The following is a 20682-nucleotide window of genomic DNA, read 5'->3' as shown; positions in this document are numbered from 1 at the left end:
CTGCGGCTCTGTTTGGTAGCCCGGGGATTGCGTCCTACTGTGCAAGCAAGCATGCTGTTCTGGGGCTCACCCGGACTTGGGCCAAGGACTTTGGGGATAAAGGGGTGAGGGTGAATTGTGTGGCTCCGGGGGGTACGGATACCCCCTTGCTTGATGGTGCACCTCCGGCCTTTGTTGATAATTACGTGAAGAATGTGCCGTTGAGGAGACTGGCCAAGCCTGAGGAGATAGCTAATACGGTTGCTTTTTTGCTGAGTGACGATGCTTCGTATATCAATGGGCAGGTTATCCCTGTCGAGGGTGGATTCCATTAGTGTTTTCATATTTTGGTTGTCCGGCTTGCGTTGAAGACTGGATATCGATATCAACCAGGTTTAATCTCAAGGAAAACGGGTGACACCCGCAACAAATCGACTCTCAGATCTCCCTCCCAGTCCTAGACTGAATAATCCCATCGTTGCTCTCACAAAAACCCAACTTCACCTCTTCACCGTAGCGGGTGCACAAACTTCTATCTGGTTTTGATATTTGAGCACACAACTTGTCGCCACTGCTCATAGAAGCCCTCCACCATGTGCATAGCCTCGTGAAGTTTGTAATGTCGCTAGAGGAGGAGACGTCGGCGGTGCACCGTCAAATGTGGAAATGGCAGATGTAGCGACCAAAGGGGGGTTTGTTGTAAGGCATGATCTCGGCGCGGTCCATTTTTCAGTTCCTTGCCAGGCTGCTCGTGGAAAAGAGTGTGCATATCATTGGTTGAGTGGTTTCAGATCATCGAATATCGGTTTTATGACGAGCTTATAGACTGGCACGCCGGTTGGTGCGCCAAGGTGTTTCAATTAAACAAAGCCCAGAATTGCTTGGGATGAGGAATAGAAATGCTCGTGTTGAATGTTGGAGTGATCAAGGCTTCAAAGACCAAATCATGAGGCATCGGACGGGGAGGTCCATATATGTGGCATGGCCCCTCGACCAAAGCTAATAAAGACTCAGGTCAGTAGTTGAGATATGCTGTTAACCATATGGTGGGTTTAACCCAAAGATATGCATCCTTAGTCGTCCTCGCAAGAACAGTGTTGTATCTAAACCGTCGCGAAAGCAGAAGCGTGCAACAGTGAAGCCGCGATGAGCCTTTCCTCCATCGTGAATGGTGAGCAAGGCATCAGAGGCATTTCTGACTGTCTCAACCCCTGAAAAACGGTGTAAGAGCAGCATAAATCAGTGTACACCAACAGTGTTAGTGTTATTGATCCTTAACACGCGGTTTCGGTTATGTCGGGCGTAACGGCCATATCGGCCATATCGGTGGTCAAAGTATACTTGAACCACGCCGGCCGAAGAGTTTGAGCATACTGGGATAACTTTATAAGGGACACCTTTTCTGCATTCTTTCAGTAGCTTTACCATGCCATCATCAATCATTATTGTTCTCTCTCCAACCAATCCAATTGAAACCATACACAGCATGCCCCAACTGAAAGTCCTCATCTGCGGTGCAGGCATCGCAGGCAACGCCCTCGCATTCTGGCTCTCAAAGCTCGGCCACGAAATCACCGTCATCGAACGATTCCCGAAGATACGCGCCACTGGACTGCAGGTAGACCTTCGCGGACCGGGCATCCAAGTGATGCGACGGATGGGCCTGGAGGAAGCCTTCCGTGCTCGGTCCGTTTCGGAGCAAGGCCTCCAGGCCGTTGATGGGAAAGGTAGAAGATGGGGATACTTCCCTGCTAATAGGACCGGTAAAGGCTTGCAGAGCTTCACTACCGACTTTGAGATCATGAGGGGCGATCTATGTCAGCTTCTGTATGATTTGACTATGGACTGTGTCAAATATCGCTTCGGAATGTGGGTCAAGGAGATCCGGCAGGTGGATGAGTACGCCGAGGTCCTCTTCTCTGATGGGAGCAGGGAGCAGTTCGATCTTGTTGTAGGGGCCGATGGATCTGGGTCTCATACTCGGAAGATGATACTGGGTACCGACGCGAAAGACCCAGTTCATCCGCTCGGGGTATATGCTGGGTATTTTACCATCCAAAAGCCTGTTCAGCCAGGCGAGGGGTACAATGCTACTGCCTTTTTTGCTCCAGGTCACAAAGGCATTATGACTCGTCGTGCTCATCCTGACAAGTACCAGGCATATATGGCCTGCAGCCAGAATTCCTCTGAGCGACTGAAGAGCGCGAGCAAAGGCGACATCGAAGACGAAAAGAAAGGGCTCGCAGAGGCTTATTACGGAATTGGGTGGAAGACGGACGAGATACTCAGAGGCCTGGCTGATGCAGACGACTTCTACTGTGAACGCATGGGAGTTGTCCAGATGGACTATTGGTCCCAGGGCCGCATTGTACTGGTTGGTGATGCAGCTTACTGCCCAACCGCTATGACGGGCATGGGTACAACCTGTGGTATGACCGGCGCCTATATCCTAGCGGGAGAAATCGGAAAGCACTGTGGCAAGGGACTCAAAGGCGGGATGCCGATTTCCAAGCAAAGCATCACGGTTGCTCTGGCTGGGTACGAAGAAAAGCTTAGACCGTTGATCGATACTGTCCAGGCAGGGTTGACGGACAGTGAGATTTATATGGATAAGTTTCCATCGTCTCCTATGGGCATTCAGATGGTGTATCTCCTCTTTTGGGTTGCCTCTCTGCTGAGAATCGACTTTCTTGCTAAATGGTTGTTGCGGGAAGATACGAAGGGTTGGAAACTTCCGGAGTATAGGGAGATGATGGAGTACGCCTCCAATTGAGATTTTGCCTAGATGTGACGTTCTGTAGATATTCTCCACTTGATGTATTATTAGGTCTCATCCGAATTCGTGAATATAACCAAAGTTGACTGAACGAACTCGTTTCGTATTACATAGCTTCGAGACCGCTGGACTATTCGAGCCTCTATAGATTAGCAAATCGAGTAGAACCACTACTTCTCACTGATGTTTCGAACTTCTGACGGTTGTCCATAGTAGGACAACTAGTTACTGTGGATCAAACAAATTGTCTAAGATGCTCATATCAAGGTGTCCGTCCACCAAAAAGTCAAAGTCGGAATCCAAATCAGCAAACAAGGGCTCCGTCAAGCCGCTGGACGCCCAAGATTCCAGAACCGGATCCATCGTGTCGGTGGAAGAATCAGTAGCCATGGCCTTTAGAAGAGCATGGCATGTACCCAGACTCTCGTGTAGAGCCTTCGAAACAGCCTCTTTTGCGGGCAAACCGTCAACACGAGCCTCAGCCAGGGCCATCATCATATTAAGGCATACATAGACTTTTACATTCGTTTCCCCATGCCACATTCTGTCTCTTGCATACTCCACCACGCGACGAGCATCTTGTAGTAGTGGCTCCTGGCGAGAGCGGCTACGCCTCCTTGCGAAGACTGAGTTGTCTGCGTCAGATTCCGGACAAAGCTCGAGGAAAATAAGCATAGCTCCCCAAGTGATGAGATCGCGGAACATGCCACCCCCAGTGAGGAGAATACGGCGGTACATATCGTCTTCAAGAAGTACTACTAGGTCTTGGGCGGCTGAAAGACAAACTTTCTGAGAGTAGCAATACAGCGGGTTTTTCTTGGCCTTGACCGCATATGGGTAATGAAGGCACAAAATGAACCGCCGAAGGAGATGATTGCAGAAGCTGGATCCAAACCCTATAGAATGTGCGTTGTTCTCAGAGACAGCCTGATCAATCGCAATGGCAGCCTTGCCACATGCCGAAGCTAGTTCACCTCCAAGGGCTAGAATCTCGTCGTAGGACGGTTCCTCCTGTAAACTGTTTATGACTCTGGCAGCCCGCAATCTTAGAGGCAATGTATCTGCCAGCAGAGACTGGAAGGACATCCGGTTCGAAATAGTTCCTTGAGTGTTGTGCCGTGGCTCGTCGTTAGATGGCGGCTGGGTATTGTAGTCTGCATCCGTGATCATCGGTACCATGCCCGAATCCAATGCCGACTGTACATTTATTTCTAAAATGGTGTACCACAGTCTCCGTCGAATCTCCTTCTGTGCTATGCTCATCTCCTCAAGACAATCAGGATCCTGGTGTAAGCCCATCTGCATGGCTATCCTTACAAGCGAGCCCGCCGAGATCCAAACTAAATCAGCTCCTATTCGAGTCACCTGGCGGGCAAGAAGCAATAAGCAATTGATTTGAATGCCATCCAAGGTCAAGCGGTCCTTTTCCAGTGGTGCAGAAAGCCATGTCTGAGCAATATGGATCCACGTGGACCCTTTTGTCGTCATCTCACTGCGGATATTCGCGCCTCCGTGTAATTTGCCCGCCAGGGTCATCAGAATAGCAAGCTGCAGCAAGAAAGGGCCCCTTGCCGTTTCAGAACAGTGGATGTAGCTTTTGTATTCCTCCTGAAACGAAGGGAGGTCAAGAATACGGTAGCAGGATTCAAAGGTAGAAAAGTAAATCTCAATTAGTTCATCCATTACGCTCCGGTCAGGAAAGGACCGATGGAGATCAGCCGGGAGACACCCTCTACTTGGACGTTTCCGCTTAAAGTCGCGAGCGAGCTGTTTACATTCAAGCACCGTCTTCGAGATCTTGTCATGGTGGCTATGATTTTCCGCTCTAAACATTGATTCATAAAACTCCCCGAGTGGCTGGAGAGCAGAGAGTTCGTCCATCTTCGATGACTGTTAGTATAACAATACCAAACCATGATGATACAAGCAGGAGCACTCTACCATAGAAACGGTGTTCATCCAATGCCCGTGGCCAAACACCCGTGTCTTCGATATAGTCCCTCGAATACCTCTCGGGATGCTTGAGATGTGTGATGAGCCATCGACGGAGGCGGGCTCTTCTGGCGTATGCTGCCGTCTCATGTTTTGCTGCCTCTTGGGAACCTTCCGAGGATGCTCTTCGTACGTACATGCCAAGGCCACATCTTGCTTGGTACACTGGTTGCAAGGTTGGGCGCGGTCGCATCGGACTTTACGACGACGGCACTCGGTACAAGAGAACGCGGGCCGTCGGCGTTTCCTGGTCTGTTTCGATTGGTCGACCATTTCGAATTTGTCTTATATATTCAGTAAATGTTATCAAGATCGCAAAAGACTTGAAGTGGCAGGCGGGTGAGAAATGGTGCTTATCTCCGAACAGTCAGCTTCGATCATGAGCTCCGAGCTAGGTTACATAAGCCGATGCCCCAGGCCGAGATACGAAAGAACGTGCACAACGGATGTAAATAAGTAGATAGACAAGCAGGTGTAGATTCCCTGCTCAGATAGGTTGATCAATATTACGATTTATAGCTGCAGTCATGTCGTAGAGGAATATGAAATCTTCCTGATAAGAATCTCATCCCAGACCACAGGTTTACATACAATATATATTTCTCATGAGCCACTCAAACAATATGATTAGCAATGAACGCCTCTATATTTGTAGACGAAGTAAACAAATCATACTCATATCTTCGTTTCTATAGGGTTAGTATCTGACTTGAAGTCTAAGGGTTGTGCTGTTATGTCTCCGAGAGTCGACCCTGCCGGAAGCGCATTAATCTCCGTGCCGTGAAAAGAAGCCATGGCTGGTTGTCCGAGATCTTGTGGCCGTGGCTCATTGGGAATAGTTCCTTGCGTGCTCTCACCGTATCGGCTTGGTGGGATGAAGCATCATAGTAGCGTGGTAGGACGAGACCCAAGAGCATGGCCAACAGGCAAAGGTGAGCCAGGATAAAACCTGCGATCATCATGGGATCGTACCGCAAAGTGTGGAACTCAGGGTAGGCAAAACTGAGGATAATAGCTAGAACTGGGGCACTAATATATCGCAGTAGCACTGGCCAGAAGACAGGTATCTTCCAGTTTCGGCCGCCGCCGACAATTTGGTTGAGGTCACGTCGTAGCTGGTTGCCCTAGAGTTAAAGCGCGACGTCAGTGAGTGCACTCACAAAATGTAGGTATGTCTTGTCTTGGCTTACCGAATAGAATACTAAGAACCAGAATCGACGGAGGACTGCGTTTCGATTCCAGAACCTGGCTGCCTTCGCCTGCGGAGTCGTCGCGATACCCACCGCGACAACAACACAGACAATGTACAAGCCAAAGCCTGCTCCTGCGCCAATGGATGGATTATTAGTCCCATGAGCAACCGCGATACCCACAATCTGTCCACCAAAATAGCCAAAGTTATACACAATAAATGCCGGTAGCCCTGTTTGGCCCACCACGTCAGTCCAGCGGTAGACCGTGGTGGCGCTGACCAGCTCGGACCACACCACGAATATCAAGGCGATATTGTTGATCCAGCGGTCGATACCGTCCAGCAGGTAAAAGCCGAACTCGGTACAATAGGGAAGACACATGAGGAAGGAGATCAGAGTCAGCGTGGTTACAATTATCGGACGCGAAACCTTGAGCCCTGAATCGACAGCGAGGGTCGTCACTGCGTCCAGCATCACAAATGCCGAACTGAATCCGAGCACCACAAGAGTAAAGAAGAGCAGAAGTGCCCAGAAGTTTGACCCGGGCATGTGAAGGACCGCTTCGGGTAATGTCAAAAAGCCGACCACGAAGGCACCCAACCGTTCACCCTCCTGGGGCCAACGTCGCAGGTAGCCCACCACGCCAAAGACCGCGAACGCCGCAAAGTTTTCGAATAATACATTACTGCCACAGATAAGGATAGCATCCATTACCGCGTTGGAGTGTTTCGCATTGTATGAGGCATATGAGGTGAAATAGCCGAATCCGATGCCCGTAGAGAAGAAGACTTGTCCCACAGCCGTCTGCCAAACTGTTCCGGAGGCTAACTGTGAGCTTCGCCAAGTCGCCCAGAGCAAGCGTACGCCTTCGCTGGCGTTCTCCAGGCTGAGCGACCGACCGACGAAGATAATGGTGGTGACAATTGGCAAGCCCATCGTCCAGTAGACCACGCGCCCCGTCAGGCCCACGCCGCGAAAGATCGATACCCAAATCAGGAACCAAATAAAGGCGCTCCAGCCCACCGTCTCGCCGATCACACCAACCCCAGGATATTGGGTAAACGCAACCACGTTCTTATTTCCTTCACTCAAGCTGCCCTCCACTGGATCGACATTATGAATGACGTCTCCCATATAGAATTCTTCAATGCGATTCTCCCATGACAAGGGGCTATAGAACGAATTGCGAAAATAGTTCATAATCCAGGCTAGGTTGACAGTGAAGTACTGGGTGACGATAAAGCTGACCAGGATAGGGCCCAACCCGACGCCCTTGAGCCGTCGGTTGATATTATTGAAAGCGATCACGCTACCGCCGCGGTAGGCCTGGCCGATCGAGATTTCGAGAATGAGGGCAGGGATGGCGATGAGAAACACGGCTAACAAGTAAGGAATGAACCACTGCAAGCCATAGTTGTTATAGACGACTGACGGGTACCGTAACAGGTTTCCTTGTCCTGCGCAACCACCCATCGCTGCTAGAAGAAAGGCTGCGCGTGAGGGCCATTGATCGCGCCCATCTTCCGACTTTGGGGGCGGCGGTGCCAGCCATCCCGCGATCTTTTTCAGGTACGGTACAAGAACCATGGTCGCCGCAGTTTGAGCAGCGGGTTATAGATTCTGTTTCAATCCTGATGCTCACATGTGTATCGTGTCAAGGTTCCACGCAGTTATGAATCTCTGGGAGGGCACATACCCCTGGCCCTCCCGGGGTTTGCCGCATTTTGTGTGGCAACGAAATAATGGCAGGCAGGCAGAAGATTCTTTTCATCTGAGCTTGGTGCCTCCCAAATGGGTCATAGGAGATGCTCGGCACAGAGCCAAGCTGCTTGGCAAATCTATTATATCAAAGAATGCCGGGCGTTAGGCCCATGCCAAGGGCTTGGATACCGACGATACCGTCCCTATCGCCCTATCGTTAAGCCCCCCGCTCGCCCTGAGCGGAATCAATCGCACCATAGCATGGGGCAAAGGCGACAGCAACCGAGAACGCATATCGATGAAATTACCCGACTGTTGGTTCTCTTGGCAATGCTGGCGATTTGACTACTATGCGACAGCTCCCTGGAGTAACCAGCTGAGTCAGCTTTTCCCCGATGGTCCATTAACAGGAGGCCTAATGACTCGCAAATGATGTTAGCGAAAGAATCGAAAGTACTGTGGGTAATAACAACAGAAGAGCTTATCCTTGATAAGATTTCTTTGCAGAAAGTGAATCACCGCTGGCAGCGTCTGAGGATGTGACGACTATCAACATGGTTTTGGGAGGAGAAATCGCTCGAACAACAGCGCTAGACCTATTTAGGCAGGTCTAGCAGAAAGCCTGAGGCTACAGTATATTTTATATTAACTGTGAATTGTCAAGCGGCGGTTTATACGTCACCATGCTCAAACTGTCGTATTCAATTTATTGGAGGAATATTCTCCCGATCATCGGTTCATTTGTTCGAAAGTGCAAATCTCGTCACGATTTGGGCAGTCGAGAAGAGTTGAGAAACCTGCATCTTGAAAGCGTGACTGCACCAATAATTATAACTCACTAATAATTTGCTTTACCATGGAAGTATTGATTATATCTGCGCAGTTTAGGGCTAATTCCATGCCTCTGTGCTATGTACTCCGTGCCTATGTCAGTTTGTTATACCGACAATAAATTTCATTGCTTGATCCCCTTTCCTCTGTTCTGTTTAATAGTTCTTTCTGATGAAGCTTGTGAACTGTGGTCGTAGGTGGCCAGCTTCAGAATAGCACACAGTACACACTGTCTGTTGTGTGTTTGGGCTCAGTGAACAGTGCCCTATCCAAGGCCTTCTGTCCAATAACATCCCTGACTCCATGCCCAACCTGTATCTCGCGAGAGTCTTGGTGCCATGTAATCTGATCATGGATGCAGGTGCGTGAAAGAGATGTCATTCACCTATTCTCGATATAGGACTGCTGGTGATTGAAGAAACTCGTTGTTTGGAAAGACAAAAGTAGCACTAGCAGTTCGTCGGAGAAGAATCGAGTTAGTGGTAGCCCAATGTATACAGTACGCCTGATCCCTTCATTTTAAGTTAAAATAAGTGACATCCTCGTGGGTTTGGAGGCAACGATGCGCCCAGCTAGTGGTTGAAGAGATAATCATTTGTGAATCTAGTCACCCTTGAGCCCGCTTGACTGTCTTATTGTCGATTATTGCTCCGCTGGTACTGTCGACCTCTGTCATCGGCCGTATTGAAGAAAAGTGCAGCGCTCAAGCACGGCGACGTCCGTCTTGGATTCTCGGACAACTATTTACCACGCAGTATACCTGCCCTGGCATCTCCCAGGTGCTTCAAGAACCCCCCGACCTGCACGACACAATATACCCACTTATTTGAGCTCGAGCTGGCCACAATCAGCTGGGCTCGGGTATGATACAAGTCTCGATGCTCAAGGACACCCGTCCGCGACAGTACTGCCACTGGAGAGAAGGGGTACCAGGATGCTTTTTGGCACAGTGCCAGCTATGGCTGCTATGTTGAAGCTCTTCATGAAAGTCGTCCGCAGCAGCTAAACTGGATATAATCTGCATTCCGCGGAGGTCTAACTTCGGTTCCATTCGAATCTCAATTCACCCACCGCACTGGATGTGTCTTGTCCGAAAACTGTAAATCAACATCGAGTTATAGCTACCAATCTTGTTTGCCTTGGTAATCAGGTGTATCCCGTGGCAGATAATCGTCTTATATGGTTTATATATTGTGTATTGGACGGCGATGGGTATCTCGAAAGGCACGGTCAGCGTATGGTCCAGTGGAGGTGGCGGGCGTGAGAACCGAAAGGTAGTCTTTTAGCGAGTTGGTTTCCGCTTGTTATATTCTCTTAGTCTCCTGGGATATACTGTCCTATATCCAGATTATAATATTGCCTTTCCATTTACTCAGACCGACTTTGTCTGAGGGGGATATGGACTTACTGAAACCCTGTATTTTGGGAGGATAAGGGCTGTATACAGATTTCAGAGTCTTGGAGATATTTAGTTTAGAATGGTTGGTTGAGAGTTGTTTGCTGGTTAGAAACCAGTGCTAATCAAAAAAGTTCAATACCGAGGGTCTGAGACATATCACAAATTACAAAAGTCCACGTGATTGTCACCCAATAGAGGACGCTTCCGTACATCTTTATGCTCTCCGTACATAATCGGAGCCAAAAGATAGTTGTGAAAACTCTCTAGAACTACTCTTTGTACCCAGGACTCGACTGACCAGACCGCTTCATCCGTGCAGACTGTTCAGTAAAGGCCTTGCGTGTCTTTTATGTTTTCAGATCCCTTGATACCTAAAGTAGTCAAGTCCATGCATCTCTGTGGATGACTTCACAATGACAGCAAGAATTCTACGTGTGATGCCAATATTTCCAATCTCTGACGGCGTTCCGTCCCTTCTACTGACGTACTTCGTAGGTCGATCATTACGAGGATGTCAGAGTTCTCTCTACCCATCATCCTGGATTCTTCCAGTTTAATACACCTGAAACCCATCAATGATATGCAATACAATGGGTCCTTTGCTCGCTCGAAAGATACGGGGTTTCCTTCGATTGCTCAGAGGAAAATCAAGGTCGAGTCATCCACCACCGCATCAGGATTTACAAGACATAATTATCCCCCCGCAACAGGTTTCACAAGACATAGTTATCCCAGCACTTCTAAATCTCCCCCTTGACATCATCTTTGAAATTTTCCCACTTCTGCCGCTCCCGTCGCAAGTCTGTCTCGCGCTCAGCTGCAAGCCTTTTTACAGACTCTTTAGCTGCACCCTTCAAGCCGGAGGGCTAGCGTGGGCAAGTATGTTGGCCTGTAAAACATTCAGGCTGTCCGAGGATCTATTGGAGCCTCAACCGATTTCTCCGAGGACTCAGCTTTTGCTTCAGCTCGAAGATGACTACTGGGCTTACTGTGCGGAATGCTTAAAGTTACAGCCACGCACAGTGTTCTGGACAGGCAGCAAATCCCGCCCACCATTGAGCCGGATGTGCATACTTGAGGCAAAAGTTATAGATCTGTGTCCCTGCCTCTCTTTAACCATTTTTGACAGACTCCGGTTAGAAAGGTGGTTGCACACAGGACTTACAGAGACACTCTCCCAGCGCATCCGTGATGCTTTCCAACTGATGATCATAGATGGACAGCCATCTCTTCTACACGGATGTTCAATACCAAATATCCCGGAAGTATCAGCTGACCTTGCCATAACGGTCACTTTCAACGAGAACAAGCAGCTGGAAGCCCAGACATTGTATCATGTGCGTATGAGCAGCTACCAACCAGGGCCAATTGTGAGCCCCAACTGCACCATGAAGCCATATTCTACCGAACGGCTATACCTCTGCCCGCATATCGACCTCCTCCCCTTCATATATCATTCATATTACTGGCCACGATATGAATGTTGGTGGTGCGAGACTAGTGTTTTCCTGGTTAGCTGCCAGGAGGAAGGTTTGTATGTTGTCCTTCAAGGCATACGAAATATGGGGGGACCTGATTGGCTTGAGAAATGTTGTCTAACGTCGTACGCGGCCGCTCGCCAGAACTCACATAATATTACTGGGGCTGTTGGAGCCTGGAGGAGTAAAGGAGTGCCCCCTCTGGCCGTACCACTCCCGAGTGGGCGCAAGCAGGTGGATTGCAATACTTGAGACTGTTGAACCCTTCCTACTCCACTTCTAGGCTTGTCCAACGGAGGCCTTCCGGAACCATATAAGGATACTACTTTCTAAGCCTCTTTTAGCTGACAATGTAATCGCCGTAGAATGGCTTCGGATCAATGACACCTTCAGGAACCCTGCAGGTTTGGGTACTATATTAAGCAGCCAAAGTGGTTGAATTCCTATTCCATTACTTCAGTTGCTTGAATCTATCATCATAACTGTAGGAAGAAATATCTTATGAAGAACAACAGCGCCAGTCCTAGTTAGGCAGCGTCAACAATGACTATGACTGATCACCGTGTGGCAGATAGCCTACAAAAGTGTAAGAGATTAATACAGCTGACCCGTATAGACAAGCAGCTTCCTGATATCTTTCCAATAGCAGACTTCTAAATCCGATTATAGACCAATTCAATATCTGATCATGAAAATCCCAGCTAACGGTAGTCCAAATGAGATTCTGTTGATAATGACCTCGGCCGGACCACGTCTAAACCTCACGCTCTTGCCCAAGGCTCTGAGTCCCTGATCAAGGATAGAGATGAAGGTATTGTAGATAGCTGGTACAGGCTTTTAAGGCAGGTCGCAGTCAGAGTAATGCCATCACTGATATGAAGAGTGACGTCGTTCCTTCGATCGAATTTTTACAACCTGAGAGTGACTGCAAGGAGAAGAGAGAAGAAACCAGAAAAGGAGGTGTTGAGGTTGTTCGAGGTGTGATACCTGAGGGTGAGACTAGTGCATATGAGGAAGTTGCTGGATCGTTGGCTATATCACTTGGCGATGGGCTCCATTACAGTAGTTCTTCACATATCGCCCCCAGTCATTGATGCTCTAAGCTGGAGTACTCGGACCCGGCAAGCACCTCAAGGTGTAGAAACTGGCTACTGCTGCCTTACTATGATCCTTGTATACTGTCCCGTTGGTACCCCAGCTGTCATTCTTAGCAAAAACTGATAACAACGACAGGAAACAGTGTCAAGGCTTCTATACTCTAGTCCTAACCTACTCAGTAGCATCGTAATACATAACACAACAATGTTTCCCAGTCGCCTTTGCGGCAATTCCTAAAGAACTATTGCCGAAGACATAGATTGCCAGCTCAATAGGACTAGCAGCATGGACGATCTCCACTTATCCAGGTGCGGCCTCGGACCTTCTCTTTTTGGTGTACCGCAGCGGAAGCCAACTCTAAACAGTAAAGGGCCGCCTACTAAATATCATATATTGCTGCACCCGACTCACGGCTTTACAATGTCAACGCAACCACCATTCCGCAATCGACACAATGATATTCACAGAGTTAGCTCGAAGTGCAACACGACCTCTCCGAAAGGTCCAGTCACATCTGGTAGTCATTCAACCGATGCGAACGGTTATGACTTGGGCTGAACAGGACCACTGGGAAGACCCTCGCGGTCCTTTGGGTATTGACAGACCAAGCCCAAAGCTTGCACCCCTCACTCCTGAAAGTCCACAGTGGCTTCATGACCTTCATCGGCATGGTGTAAGTGATCCCAATGTCGACTGGCTGCTTAGGGAACTGACCGATTCATAGTGGGCTCTAGTGAAGGGGGCAGTTCCGAAGGAAAGGGCCCTCAAATATGCCGAAAAGGGCGAGGATTGGCTCGAGGGATTTAAAATGGGATATAAGCGCGATGACCCGTCCACATACAAGTCAAAGAATATCCCACGACATCGCTACGGGGGGCTCTTTGATCAGTGAGTGTTATGGTTCTCTTCACCGAGGCTGAGACTAAACCTGTTTAGCTTCTCGTTTGCCCACGCTCAGTTTGTCTGGGATTGTAAATCGGAGCCTGGGGTCCGGGATATTTTTGCAAAGATCTGGGGTACCGATAAACTTACCGTCTCGTTTGGTATGAAAACACATGTAGTTACTATTGTAACGTTGTTGCTGACCTTGGCAGACGGAGGCACGCTTGCTATTCCCACTCCTGATGAGGCTGATCACGGCAAAGCACCCTGGCCGCATGTGAGTATAAGAAAATCGACTTGTGTCTCTCATCCTGCTGATTGATTTGGGTTTAGTCGGATCAGAGTGCCTACAGACCTTGGCCGCATTGCATTCAAGGCCTCCTGAACCTTGTACGTGATTTTATCTCTTTTTTCCCTTTTCACTAGGTTTTGCTAAGCAACTACATTAGCTTCCAAATGGTCCCAATGATGGTGGTCTCGCAGTCATGTCAGGCACCGCCCCTCTATTCAAGCAATACTTTGAGGAGCATCAAGCCGTGAGTCCATCTTCCACAACTTCACAAGAAACCATGCTAAGAGACGTAGCCCGACGGCGGTTGGATCAAGAGGGACCTTTTCAATTGGACAGATGAAGAGCTTCAATGGTTCAAGAACCGTGGCTGCGAGTGGGTGAAGCCCAGCATGGATCCCGGTGACTTCGTCCTCTGGGATTCGCGCGCCGTGCATTACGGGGCCGCACCCCTTGGGAACAACAAGCGCATGGCTGTTTGTAAGTTTTCCTCTGTCGACTACCGTGATAACCCCCTAACATTGGACAGATACATGCTATAAACCCATCGAATTCCTTACTGAAGAGCAAAGAGAGCGCAAAGTAGAGGCCTTCAAGCGAGGCTACATGACTGTAAGCTTTGCACACTGACTGTGTGTTGAATGTGAAATTACTAACACAAATGCAGTCGCATGATCCAACTGACTTTGTGCTAAAGGAAGAGCAAATGGCGGACTGGAATACGCTCCATCCTTATGGGCCCCCAACTATCAATAAGGAGACTCAGCAGGCTATCGGAATAATCCCGTACGATTGATTTATAGTCACCACGGACTTGTACCCTCCGGACGAGGCACTTCGTAGAGCTTATCACTTCCGCCAAGACTCAAGAGTAACCTGATTATGGTTTCCATACATGTCCTGTATAACATAGCGTGAATGTGCATTTATAAGGAGAAATTATCAAATATTATGTTTCTTACACATTGCGTTGTCACTAATTGGATTAGTACATTTCGATAGCCAGAATTGAAAGGTACTCATTTTCTTCAAGTTGCTCACAAGAAAATATATATCTCTGATTTTGCGAAATATTCCAACTTACTCTAGTCTATTTGTATGAATTAAATTCTAGTGTAATACTACAGCTATAATATCACTAGTTTGTTGTCAGGATTTTACTCTTAACTAGGAACATATATTCCTATAGTCCGTATTCTGGTGTTGAACACTTGAGCTCTCATTCACTTCCTCGATTAGGAAGGTTGCCGCAAGGGCACCAGTGGAGACTTTCCGAAAGGAGATTCTGGCCCGCATCCACAATTTTGCCTCCCCCACGAGGGCTTTATTCTCGATGGAGGGACGCATTCAAATATAGTTTCCTAACATAAGAAAGTACTTACTTGATTTACTTTTAGACCAAAATATTACCTAACTGCAATTTACGTAGCGTCATGTACAGAGTGGCCTAGATTCGGCATCGGCATTGTGATCGGCCAAGGACCATTCGGGATATGTAGAAAGAAAAACAGAAAAGGAAGAGGAAAAAAGAAAAAAAGGCTTTAGAGTTATAGATGATGTCCATGTAGCCTGTCTCCTCCTTTTCTCTGTTTATATATACTTTTTCCTTTTTATTCTTTTAATTTATTTTATTCCCCGCGTTCGCGAAGGCTAAACGAGCGGTGTGGGTCAACATGAATCCATGATCCAATTACTCGGTCTCTCTTGCCATTTCGCAATCAGAACCTCTGCCCCGGCCTCTGTTGTAAAATATCAAGGCTCGGTAAGATGTCAGGTAATATCACATTTGTGCCGTATCATGATATGATTGATCGATCGCGGCGCATCCGATTGCGGAGAGCGTGTAGCGAGTGTCGGCGCAAAAAGGTCGGTGCTGTCGCAACATTCCAGCCACGCGTGAGTCTAACCTGCGTGAATAGAGGCGATGCAATCACCAGTTGCGAACGTCTGGGGGCTCTTCTTCCCCTTCACGTAACCTGGTACTGACGGAGTCTCAAGCGGGCCCTCAGGCCAATATTTCGGGCGCAGAGTCCCGTATCGAATGGACAAGCGCCCGGGAGCTCTCCGAGTCACTGAGCTCTGAGCCAATCCAAGGTCAAAACCAGCGTCAAGGTGGTCGGCCAGAACAAGATCAGTCGTCTTCACGCCGGCCAGAAGAGGCAGAACAAAGACAACAACAAACACCAGGATCATTGAGACTCAATGCTCATCCTAGTCCGCACACGACACGCTTTGTTAGTGACTTGAACCCGGAGGCTAGACTCTTGGACGAAACCACCACTCCCGAAGATGCGCAGGAAATGGCACCGGGAGAAGTAGGTGTTTGGGTTCAGCCACGGCGCTCTAGCAAATGTACCTCTGGCGGCGATGGATACCCCCCAACCGTAGCTGCAGCACTATCTCCGTCGAGAAGATCCAGGCTATCTCATCCACCGGTCTCCGACATTTTGCCTTATACAACCATAAAAGCGCTATCCGATATTTACTTTGCCAATATCCATCCTATTATTCCCCTCCTTGATCAAGAGGACTTCTGGCAACAATTGACCCGGGGTACGATCCCTCGCCTTTGGTACATGTCGTGTGTCTTCTGGCGGCCAAGGACAATCGGGCTGGGCAACACCTGAAGCTTTTACAGTCCAGGGACGCTGTGGTACCAGTTCGTGAATTTTGTAGCCAGCTATACGTATCTCTCTCCACGGTACTCTCTCGCGCGCCACACTAGAGAAGATCACCCTCATCCGCATCCTTGGTCTATTGTCTCTGCACCAGGAAGGAAGTGAGGGTATGGATGAATCATCCAGCTGTATTGCTCAAGCTATGCATTCCGCTCAGTCCCTGGCTCTACATTTACCGCGACCCAATGACGATAAGAATGAGTTAAAGAGGATCTTTTGGTGCCTTTGGACCTTGGACCGACTGAACGCCGCGACAAACTCACGACCGTGCGTTATGGCCGACATCGATATAGCAGTTCCTGATCTGACGCCGCAGGAGTCTGGCTCTATCGCGTTTGATGTATGCTTTCGAATTGCTAAAATCCTCAACAAAGTTATTGCTCTTTATCGACCCACAACTAAGGATCCTGCATCAGGATGGGATACCGACTTTCCAGGGTTTGAACAGGTCATGGATGAAATGCACGCTTGGCAACTTTCATCCTCCACCATCGGTCAGTGAAGTCGATGCGATTGAACCTGTCCTCTGACTAACACCGTCCTTTCTGATAAAGCCACATTGCATATCTTCTACCACGCCACCGCAATCCTCTCGCACCGGCTGAAGACTATCACGACATTACCCTCACCCACGCCAGCCAGGCTGCGACAACAGCTCTCGGCAATCCAGGTGATCCGATATATGCAGTATCCTGATCGATTAGATGCATTGCATCCATTTCCAGTTGTAGTATATGCCGCCTCTCTTGCCCTATCTGTTTCTTACCAGCAGTTACGATATAGTCGTTTATCTAGCGAGCAGGAAGACGCGCGGCATGATTTTAATACCGGCTGCGATATTTTGCAGGAGCTACGGCTGAAATGGGCCTCTGCCGATGCAATGGCATCATTGGCTCATCGAATATCTGCCGCGCTCGAACAGCTCCCAAGCCTCGACATCCTGCGGATCAACCGTTTCAACACCACCCAGAAAGATAATAATCTTACCGACAGACAAGGGATTACTGGAGATGAAGCAGGGGGAGTGAATTCCCAACCGTCAGTGGATGTGCTGTTGGCTGGCCGCCCAGGTGATTTTCAAGCTACCCAGTCTCACCTGGAAACTATGGACTTGTTTGCTGGCATGGACGACGTTTCTTGGATGTATCTGGATGCGGAGAATCCTATCAGCTTCGATGCTTTTCCTGTAATGAATCTCGAGGGACCATATACTTCATGGTAGAGGTTACATTACCATGATGAGACAGAGGATAACCGCAAATACCTAGAATGATCTAATTGTCTGACACCTGTAGAACCAGTTTGGCTGTGTTGCCCGAATAAGATCGGGTTAAGTGCTATTGATTGCATGGTTGAATTCGGCGTTGTACTCTCGTTGCTGAACCTTAACTTTTAGATAAATCGTGGCCTGAAATAATTAAATAGTCCAACTATATTGAGGAATGGCTGTAGGCCTTCGACTCATGGATACTGTAGGGCCAATTTCTATTTGTGGCTTTACCATTCCACCAAGAACGCAGGAACGGAGTTGGACTATCTTAGGTGGCTATCTCCGCCTCACCCTCAGCGGAGGATAACCGTCTCGGGGGCGGAACAAAATAAGGTTCTTTAACCCCCGCAACCCCGAATAGGTGGAACCCTAACCCCAGACAAAACGGAAACTATACGCGGCAATGTCATTCAGTTATATACCTTCCGTGAAGCTCCCGATACTTCTCGTCTGTGCTCCAAAAATCATTCTCCCAGAGCTTCGTTTCCGTGATGTTCGACAAGGTTAGAAAAATCCTCAAAGATCATGGACTGGCCTTGCTTTACTGTGGAGTCTCATCCATTGGCGCCCTTGTCTATGGCTACGACAACACTTATTACAATGGAGTACTTGCCATGCAGCAGTTCAAAAACGATTACGGGACCGAGAGAGACGTTAATGGTAACCTGGCCCTGTCCTCGAGTTTTCAGTCGGTGACGGCGTCTTCCATCTACATCGGTGATTTATTAGGAGCGATGCTGGCTGCCCCGATCAACGATCGATGGGGTCGGAAATCAACCTTCTGGCTTGCTTCGTTCTGTATCCTTTGTGGAGGTATTGCCCAGGTGGCAGATACCCATTTTGAAGCTGTGATTATTGTAGGGCGCATTTTGATGGGGCTTGGCGTCGGCCAGTTTACCGTTACCTCGCTTTTATACATCGGCGAAGTAGCCCCAACTGACATCCGTGGCCCTGCGCTTATGTCTTACCAGTTTTTGCAATCCTGCTCGCAGCTAGTGGCCTCGGGCCTCAGTCAAGGGACAGAGAGCATGGATAGCTCCCTAGCGTACAAGCTACCTATGGGAGGCCTAATCGTGCTTCCCTTACTCATGTTCGCGGCCCTTCCCATTATTCCAGAGAGCCCTCTCTGGTATGCGGCAAAGGGGAGGCTCCCTGAAGCCGAATCAGTCCTGCGTCGGCTGCATCGCAACGATCCTACTTACGATCCGACCATCGACCTGGCGACATTGGAAAGCCTGCAGCGCGTCAACGAGCAAAATGATAAGGAATCCACATGGGGCGCGTTGCTGTTCGACCCGATCGAGCGAACCAAGGTCATTTGGTCTGCAGGAGCGATGTACGCGCAGCAAGCGTGTGGGATCCTCTTCTTCTACGTCTACGGGGTGGTGTTCGTCCAAGCCATCGGAATCGACGAGCCGTTTCTTGTGCAACTGATTCAGAACATCCTCCAGATATGCGCGGTCACCGTATCCATGGTGACGGCAAACGGTGTACCCCGAAGGCTCAACTTGCTCGTGACCACCAGCATCATGTTAGTGGCCTTTGTTATTATCGGCGGGATTGGAACCCAGGATCCATTGAGTACGGCCTCGCAGTGGGTCATTGTGATCTTCTCGTTTGTGATCGTCTGCGTCATCAACTACGGGCTCTCGACTGTGGCTTACACGGTGGCCCGCGAGATGGCTGTCGGCCCCAACCAGAATAAGATCATGTCGGTCTCTATTGTGACATTTTACTTCACTGCGTGGGTTATCTCATTCACTGCCCCGTATCTCTACTATAATGCTGGCCTCGGCCCAATGGTCGGGTTTGTCTATGCGGGAACCACCCTTACCTCTCTCATATGGGTCTGGTTCTGCGTTGCTGAGACTACGGGCCGCTCGAACTGGGAGATTGCACGGCTGTTTGACCTGCGTGTGCCAGCTAGGAAGTGGGCTGCATTCCCCATCGACAGTATGGGCGATATTGATTCTGATGATCCCAAGAAGAACCCGATTGTTGCCTCTCATTTCGAAAGCGTACCATGATGATCTCGTTCGACTTGGAAAAGCCTTTAATACAGCTCTGGGGAGAGAAGGGGCGGATACTCACATACAGAGTCCGTTGAATTTGAAGAATAGTGAGCCAGGTTGCGATGTACACATTGAACATAGACATATAGATATTCCCCCAATTTTGTGGTTTCTTTGTCGAACATTGGTATACTCTCAACTAACAGTTATCAAACGCAGTGAATCCTCTTAGAAGCAGGAGAACCTGTCTCAACACCAAGATATCGGACACTAGCTCTAGATTCCCGTAAACATTCGATCGCCGGCGGCCTCACCTGAACATCGTGGACTTTTACCATGTAGAACGAAATTTGACAAGGATGCTTTTGCTTATAATGCAGATAGGATTATCTAAAAACCCTAGACTGTGCGAAAGTAGCCAGTATTAGTTATAATATTCCTCTTTGCGAAGTTATAATTCCGCCCACCCTCTTCGAGTACTAGTCTGCCCGATGAGTCTTGCAGGTTGTCTGGTAAATTTCTAATCCAGTGGTAATCAATTGCAGGCCCATTCTGAGTCCAGTCAGGAGCGATTTCTGATTCACATGGCGGAAGTTCATCATCAAGCGTGTTGCGGTAGATATTCTTGGCTCTATCACGTCGCAGTCCCAGACCCAACCGCCAGTTGAAAGCATCGGCAAGTTCTTCTGCAGTAGAGGCAAGAATAGCGTACCGAATGGGATCACGATCATCGGGGTCTGGTATGCAGCAAATCGTCCACGACTGCCGTACCTGGCCCCAGAAGTACTCTACTTCTGAGGGTAGGGCCGGGTATTGGCGAGCAGCCATTGCTTCATACATTCGGTAAAGGTAGCGCAGAGGAGTGTCTCTTGCGCGCCAGACCGGACTGCACCGCATTTGATTAACTCCGCAGGGGGTTGTCGAGAGTCAAAGAGGGACGTATCATTGAGGATATCTTTGGAAGGAACCGGGTCTGGAAGATAAAAGTGCCATGCCGGTAGTGGCAGAAAGAGGTGAAGAAGAGCCAAGAAGGAATATCTGTGTTGGTGGCGAAGACGGATGAGGCTGCCACGTAGACCGAGCGGTGACTTATACAGGTAAATA

General features: G+C 48.9%; 6 protein-coding genes across 6 annotated transcripts; 3 read left to right on the top strand and 3 right to left on the bottom strand.

The window, feature by feature from the left end:
- Positions 1–1465: 1465 nt before the first annotated feature.
- ANOM_009945 (FAD binding domain protein) lies at positions 1466–2752 on the top strand (the record flags this gene model as incomplete). Its single annotated transcript, XM_015555201.1, has 1 exon — positions 1466–2752. One exon carries the CDS (start codon positions 1466–1468, stop codon positions 2750–2752), a length of 1287 nt encoding a protein of 428 aa, XP_015403489.1.
- A 228-nt stretch (positions 2753–2980) lies between these two features.
- On the bottom strand, positions 2981–5020 carry ANOM_009944 (putative C6 transcription factor; the record flags this gene model as incomplete). Its single annotated transcript, XM_015555200.1, has 2 exons — positions 2981–4636; positions 4697–5020. The coding sequence occupies 2 exons, from the start codon at positions 5018–5020 to the stop codon at positions 2981–2983; spliced, it is 1980 nt and encodes a 659-aa protein (XP_015403490.1).
- A 458-nt stretch (positions 5021–5478) lies between these two features.
- ANOM_009943 (sodium:neurotransmitter symporter family protein) lies at positions 5479–7527 on the bottom strand (the record flags this gene model as incomplete). The annotated part of the gene is made up of 2 exons (XM_015555199.1): positions 5479–5871; positions 5938–7527. The coding sequence occupies 2 exons, from the start codon at positions 7525–7527 to the stop codon at positions 5479–5481; spliced, it is 1983 nt and encodes a 660-aa protein (XP_015403493.1).
- Positions 7528–12901: 5374 nt separating this feature from the next.
- On the top strand, positions 12902–14414 carry ANOM_009942 (uncharacterized protein; the record flags this gene model as incomplete). Its single annotated transcript, XM_015555198.1, has 9 exons — positions 12902–13120; positions 13172–13335; positions 13384–13490; positions 13542–13606; positions 13663–13719; positions 13779–13865; positions 13915–14098; positions 14148–14230; positions 14286–14414. The coding sequence occupies 9 exons, from the start codon at positions 12902–12904 to the stop codon at positions 14412–14414; spliced, it is 1095 nt and encodes a 364-aa protein (XP_015403494.1).
- A 971-nt stretch (positions 14415–15385) lies between these two features.
- Positions 15386–19593, top strand: ANOM_009941 (MFS transporter/fungal specific transcription factor domain-containing protein; the record flags this gene model as incomplete). The annotated part of the gene is made up of 5 exons (XM_015555197.1): positions 15386–15484; positions 15538–15933; positions 16295–16790; positions 16851–17514; positions 18000–19593. 5 exons carry the CDS (start codon positions 15386–15388, stop codon positions 19591–19593), a joined length of 3249 nt encoding a protein of 1082 aa, XP_015403491.1.
- A 384-nt stretch (positions 19594–19977) lies between these two features.
- Positions 19978–20418, bottom strand: ANOM_009940 (uncharacterized protein; the record flags this gene model as incomplete). Its single annotated transcript, XM_015555196.1, has 1 exon — positions 19978–20418. The coding sequence occupies one exon, from the start codon at positions 20416–20418 to the stop codon at positions 19978–19980; it is 441 nt and encodes a 146-aa protein (XP_015403492.1).
- Between the last annotated feature and the right edge of the window lie 264 nt (positions 20419–20682).

Source organism: Aspergillus nomiae, assembly GCF_001204775.2.
Source record: "Aspergillus nomiae NRRL 13137 chromosome Unknown contig00334, whole genome shotgun sequence".
In the NCBI taxonomy this organism is placed as follows: Eukaryota; Fungi; Ascomycota; class Eurotiomycetes; order Eurotiales; family Aspergillaceae; genus Aspergillus; species Aspergillus nomiae.
The sequence above is the reverse complement of the archived record's forward strand: the minus strand, read 5'-3'. Positions and strand labels throughout refer to the sequence as shown.